The 6704-nt window shown below is 43.2% G+C and overlaps 1 protein-coding gene across 3 annotated transcripts in view; it reads left to right on the top strand.

Annotated features, from left to right (window-relative positions):
- Positions 1–214: 214 nt before the first annotated feature.
- The window catches only part of TMEM263 (transmembrane protein 263), a 13834-nt gene continuing 7344 nt past the window's right edge, over positions 215–6704 (top strand). Inside the window, exons 1-2 of one of the 3 annotated variants that reach the window (XM_057486437.1) lie at positions 215–1049; positions 1526–4407. In XM_057486437.1, the coding sequence (XP_057342420.1) occupies positions 494–1049; positions 1526–1557 (588 nt within the window). In that variant the 5' untranslated portion in view covers positions 215–493 and the 3' untranslated portion in view covers positions 1558–4407. Of the gene's footprint in view, positions 1050–1525; positions 4408–6704 lie in introns of those variants that run through there. The other 2 variants (XM_057486436.1, XM_036891062.2) reach the window with 2 other exon arrangements.

The following is a 6704-nucleotide window of genomic DNA, read 5'->3' as shown; positions in this document are numbered from 1 at the left end:
TAGTCAGCAGGTGACGAGGAAGGGGCTCAAGGCCAGATTTCCTACCTTTCAATTCACTTCTTGCCCTCCCAACACCCTCTCTCTTGGGCAAATTTCAGGTGCCTGGCGAGCTCGCCACACCGCGGTAAGCGCTGGGGTTTGACCACAGACCGGCGCGGCGGGGCGGGGGTGGGTGGGGGGTAGGGATTCTTAATTTCAAGAAACTCAATTTTAGGGCAGGGAAGATTTAAAGTAATAATGATAACGATAGCAAAGTGCCTCTCGTCACCCCGTCGCCTGGGCAGTAAAGGCGTGTACAGAGCCCCAAAGTGAAGCGCTGAGATGAGGCCCAGCTCGTCCCTCCCCTGAAAGGAAGTAAAGGAAGAAGGTTGCGGGGACCCTGGGCGAACAGAGAGACGGTGAAACTGGCGACAGTCCCACCTTCCGCAGGCCGAAGGTTCTGAATTCCGAGCGACCGTTACTCAGCTGTCGCGAGGCTCCGGCGAGCGCGCGGATGCGGCCTGGGGCCTCAGGGCCGCCACCTAGGGCTTCCCGCGGTTCCCGGGGCTCCGCGCACCTCGCCGGATCTGATTGGACGGCGGAGGAAAGGGGCGGGAGGCCCGGAGGAGGTGTCGCACCCGCCGGCCTGGGGTTCCGGCCGAGGCGCCCACCCGCCGGAGGGGCGAGAGCAGGCCTGGGGAGGGGGTCGTCGCGCGTGCGCACGTCGCGCGGCCGCATGCTGGGGGCTGCTGGGAGTGCTGAGCATTTCGAGAAACTGCTGGGCGCGTGCCGGGTGGGCGTAGGAGGGGCCCTAGTGCGCGTGCGCGTCTGGACCCGAGCCGCGGGAGGAGGTGGGAGCGGCGGCGGAGGGGGCGGGTCGCGTCCGGCGCCACGTCCGCAGCCAGAGGCCGCTGCAGCCTCCGTAGCCTGCGGAGCTTTCTGGATCCTCAGCTTGAAGAGGCGCCACCGGAGCCCGCAATTGCCCGGGGTTTGTGCCAGCCGCTTAGGCCACCTCGGCCCTCCTCGGCGCTGCCCGGCCCCGGCTGCAGGCGACGGCCTCCGACTCCGCGGTAAGACGGGCTGAGAGGGCGGGGGGCGCCGTCCCGGCTTCCTGCCCTTCTCTGTGTCGCCTTCTTCCGTTAGTTGCGCTGTACCTCGCTGCCTCTTTCCGTGGGCCTGGCTGTCCCGAGGGGGACCTTTTGGGGTATCTGAGCGGGAAAGGGGGAGGGGCGGGACGGTGTTTGGAGCCGGTGGAGGTTTGGTGGTGGGGTTATTTCTCTTTACGTGTCCCTGACTCCCCCGCCGTAGTTCGAGAGTGGGGACTCCCCTTGGGAGCCTACACCTGATGTCTTAGTTGCTCTGGGTATCAGGCCGGAAGATTGGGGGTGAGAGGCGTGGGCAGCGTGGGAGAGGAGGGGGATGCAGCTGAGGGACCGTGTGCTGGGCTTCCCCGCCCCACTGACAGCTGACCTGTTGATAACCCACGTTCTTGTGTTCAGGCACACAAGCCTTGGTTCCCAGTAGACATTCTCAGTGCTCTTTCCAGGTAGGAAGCTGTACCCACAACGCCTAACCTAAAACTGAAATTGTGGGAATGGAGAGGCGTTCCGGCAGGGCCAGGAGGTGAAAGGGGACCGCTGGAGCACCCATCAGTGCCATCTTTGTCTCCGAGTTTAAATTAAAACCGTGCCTGCTAATGCACACGCAGCTTCAAGACTGGTCCCTAAGCTCCCACTTCGTCAGATCCCTTCTCATGAAACAGGCTGCGTCTTCTGTGTCAGACAGAGATTCTGGAACCTTACCGGAGTGGGGAGTGTGCTGGGTGTACAACGTGGAGCGGAGGGAGGTGGTGCTGCTCAGCCCTAGCCACGGCTTCTCCAGGGTCATTTTCTTCCTCCACTGCCACGTCACTCCCTCTGCTAAAGAAAAAAAAAGACTTGCTAGTGCCTAGAGAGATTAGTGGGGGAAGAAGGGACTGCTGGGAAAGGTTTAGGAACACCTAGAGAAAGGAGAGTTTTTATTTGATTTATTATGCCCTTATGAACACTTGCGTCAATTCCAAATGAAAATACTATCTGTGATTATTTGCTGTATGATATTGTTTAACCTTTAGACATTCCACTGGTGTGAGTGCTCTTAAGCAGGAATATTGATAACGCATCAACAGATATAAGGGTGTGTGTATGTGTCCATTCATCCTTTTTTTTAAAGAGAGAAGTAACCTTTAATAAACGCATATGCATCCTGTTTTGACTTTTCCCCCGACTTTCATTTCTTTAGTCGTTGTTGTATAACATCTGTACCCAAGTCGAGTTCAGCAAAAATTCATCCATCATCTTAACGATGTACAGAAAACGTCATCTACATTCTAACGATGAACATCATTAGAAAAGTTGAAGTAGTTCTTGTGTATGTGTGTGTGTTTTAACTCCAGGAAAATTACCTTTCTTTGAGGATTTGCTGTTTGGCTTCTTCCCTAAGATAGATTACTATATTATGTATAAACACCTTCAGGATAGGTCCTTTACATGTTTGCTCTGGCTGGAACCTCAGTGCCAAACACAATGTCTGATACATATAGGGACACAAGAATCTATTGAACTAATGGGGTATAATTAGTGAAGATGACTGGTGTACTGGTATTACGATTCTACTTAATGTTTCATTTAAGGGTAATAGAATAATTCTCATTTTGATACTCTTGGTTGTTACTTGTCACTAGGTGGTCACTTAAAACTTTTACTGGCATGTAACTTTTTTCTTCCCTGCCAGGTGCAGGGCATTTTTTGTAGTCTTTCTGCTGTTGATTTAATGGGTGGGGGCCATGTTTAAAAGCATCTTGTTCAGGATAGTTGGTTAACTAGAGAAGCCTAAGAACAGTAAGCTGGTGTTTTAATATACACTGCTTGTTGTTGTATGTGTGTTAAAGCTTTCTATTAATGTATTTTTGAAACTCCTTGTAATTATTTGGCAAAGAATGTAAAACATGGGAGTGACGATGTGGGGAAGTTCCTATGTATAGAATACGTGGAAGAATTTAGCGAATTCGTCTAATTCTTACAGGGAAATTGGCACTTACCATTTAATAACAGGTATTTGAAGTGCTCTGCAGATAAACTTGTGCACTGTATTTTGTAGTTAGGGTTTTATAGGACATCTTAATGCTATATAACTTTGGTACACAAAGGAGTGTTTAGTCATAGACAAATTTGTATACTGTTTTCAGACTTTGTTTTTCTTATTGATGAAAATTTTATAAAATGTTAAAGATATTCACAAAACAACATTGATTCATCTGTTTTCCTCCAAAAAAAAAAGTTTCTAAGAGGTATTTGTTTACTTATTTCTATTATTGGAATAAATTACCCTCTAGGGAATAGCGTTGTTATTAGTCTTCGCTCAGTGTATTTGCCAGCTGTTATATCGATGATACTACTGTACAGGACAAGAATTATTTCCCCCTGGCCTAAAATGCTTAAAATAACTACTGATGAATGGCAGTATGTGAACACAAAGTCTGTCCCATTTCAGTTTCCTTAAAAAACAACCCTTAGTTTGTACTTAATAGTTCACATCAGGACCAAATGGTAAAACTGATTTATGTACATAAAATAAATTATTTGTTCTGATCTAAAGGCTGCTTTCTGTTCTTTGTCTTCCTTAGGAAAGTAGGTTTTTAAATAGAAACTTAGATACATTGTGAGTTCCTACAGAGCAGATTTTTTGTTTTGTCTTTGAATGAAACTAAATTGCTGAGTGGTAGGTAAGTGTATGCCCACTAAATTGTAAACTCTGATTTAGAGTAGTCCTGTGTATTCATAGTCACACTGAAATCTTCAGAGTCTAACATGGTGCCTGGCACATAGTAGGGACCGAAGTATATGTTGAACTAATGATTCAGGAGTTTAGGGCTGAAGGTTTGCATAGAATTTAATAATTTTGTTTAAGGGTAGCATTTAAGAATGGTCATTTGACACTTCAGTGATCAGTTGTTACTTGTCCCTAGTGTGTACTTATAAATTTTACTAGATTATTTAACAGTTTTAGGAGATGAGGGGTGTGTTTGTCTTCACAATTTTTAATTTAAGAGAAACAGTCCGCCTGTAATGATTATAATAAGCAGGATGGTAATATAAAAAATATTTCTCACTTGATGATAAAGTTATAATACCTATAAAGAGGCAATTCACTAAAAGTTTGACACGTGTGTAGAAGTTGGGAATGGTTCATGTCAGCAAAAAGTACAGATGGCATTACAGATAGTTAAGGATTTTAGCACAAATACCTTGATAAGGTAAGTTTGTATCTCATGATCTAATTAGGAATTCAGAAAAAAAATCCAAATATTGCTGCTTTTCCACAATTTTTATTATCCTAAGAGTTCTAGAGGAATTTTCATACTACATACTCTCTATTAATACAAGTCATGTACAAGAAATTAAAGGATTAAAAATGTATATATACAAGGCAAAAAGTCTATGGTCTATAGGACTTTCAGAGGCCTGTAACAGCAAGCTCCTCTGGTCTATGATGCCAGGCTTCTGACTAGGCAGGACTCCAGATTTTCTATTTTATTGTTTATTAATAATCCTGCTGGTAACTACTGCTAACAGAATTGAATGTAACTGTAAATAGCATCTAGATTCCTACATTTCATACTATTCTTTCAAAAACACTCCTAACTTAAGGGCTGAGTAAACTTAAGGGGGCAGTGGGAGTGTGGTTGGGCTGGGAAGGGAGAGAGAGCAGGTATATCTGAGTATATCCCATAGAAGCTCTAGGCAAGAGTGAAATTTCTTGAAAGTCTAGTTATCTTTTAAAAATTGCCAACCACTTACCATAACAAAACAGTATTTTAAATTACTGTGTAGTAAAATGCATGCGTTATATCTCTGCTGTGGTTCTTGAAGCCCCTGGCATACCAACTATTTACTCTTAAAAAGAGTAAAATTGAAAAGCATAGTCCTAGCTTAACGTTTTCTATTTTTTTAAACCAAAAATTTAGACCATATATTGCTGTGCACCTTTTTTTGTGGTGCTTAAAGTTAATGTGGATAAAAATGATCATTTTATCCCACTTTTCCCAAGAATACTGTGTCAGCTTATAGCAAAAACATGTACTAACAAAATAGTAGGAATATAAATAAGATACTCAAATTGCAAACCAGGGAAAATAGCAGTAAAAGTGGAGGTCTCAAGGCCCTGTAGGATGGAGGTGGAAGGGGTGTTGGTGGTGTACGCAGGGGGTGGGGGTGGGGGAATAGAACACAACTGTGCTGGCCACAGGATTGCCTCAACCTAGTTGAGCTGGGATTCTGAGATACAAGCTTCCTGGAAGCCAAAGGGAAAAGAGAGACTTGTGTCTTTATATCTTTTAAATAAGAAGGCATATATATCTCGACGAGAAGAAAACATGCTAAGTATTTTGGGGAAACATACGGTTTTCTGAATACCTTTAAAGAAATTTCTTATGCACATCTTCCTATCAAAGTTGTCAAGTGGCATAGTGGGTGATTCCTTTACAGTGTGGTACAGTCAGTGTAGTAGTAATGGTCTGCATTAGGCTGGCTTCAGCCTTTCCTTACCAAGGACATAACCATGAATAAAACTCAGTGATAAAATTTTCTTCAAGTCAGTGTTTTGTGATTATGTTGTTTCTTAGATGATCAGCTTCATCTGAAGATAGCTAGGTAGGATAATTAGATGAATTGTATAATCTTTAAAATATCCCTTATGAGTATCACTGATTTCCAAGACTTAAAAATGTATTTTCCTTAATTACAAAATCAATACATGTTTATGGTAGAAAATTAAAATACAGATGTTGGTAGAAAATTAAAATACAGATGTTGAATATATTTTTTAATATATTTAGAAATACTCTTTTCTCTCTTTATATCTATGTTTTTACCCCTCATAGTAATTACTATCTCATATTAATACCCAGGTAGTGGTAATCTTTTGTCAACAATTTGGTATACTTCCTTCTAGTCTTTTTACGTGACTTAAAAAAAGAATTTTGGATGGTATATGTCTAAATTCTCTAAATATAACAGCATTTCCCCATAGTATTTGATCTTCATAAATTAATGTTTGTATTCTGTGTGTGTTTAGGAAGCTTATAAATGCATCTCTTGCCTTCCATGAGGCTCTTTGACTATTTATTTTCAGGTATATTTTTGGTTTTTTTTCTGGCTTCTTTTTCACTCACCTCTTTCCTCTTACCACTTTTCCTTGATCCTGTCACCTACCCACCCACAGCTTCAGGTATCACTTCCACCACTCTGAGGACTTCAGCTCTAACTCAGACATGCTGAGTTCCAGGCCCCTTAGATCCAATTGCCTGCGGAACATCTCCAGTGGATGCCCTGAAGGCATCTCAAATACAGCTGTTCAAAAACAAGACCTTTCATCGTACCTCAACAATAATGTGCTGTACACTTATTTGTTAGACAGTAGGTATATCTCATGTTGTGTTCTTACCTCAATTCATTTTTTCTCAGAAGTGGCTTCCCCTCTCCTGTCCCTTGTCTTCATCATTATCTACTTGGTTGCCATACTAGAAATCTTACATCCTATATTCCCCTTTTATCTCATATTAATACCCAGGTCTGAAAGGTGAAGGGGAGGACTCTGGATTATATTTAGAGTAAAATAGGAAGCAGTTAGAGGGTTTTAAGCAGAGCATGACATGGCTAGAGCAAAGGTGGAAGCTTGGAGGCCAG

This window comes from Manis pentadactyla, chromosome 10 (genome assembly GCF_030020395.1).
Source record: "Manis pentadactyla isolate mManPen7 chromosome 10, mManPen7.hap1, whole genome shotgun sequence".
NCBI lineage: Eukaryota > Metazoa > Chordata > Mammalia > Pholidota > Manidae > Manis > Manis pentadactyla.
Note: the sequence above shows the minus strand (reverse complement) of the source record. Positions and strands in the feature narration are given on the sequence as shown.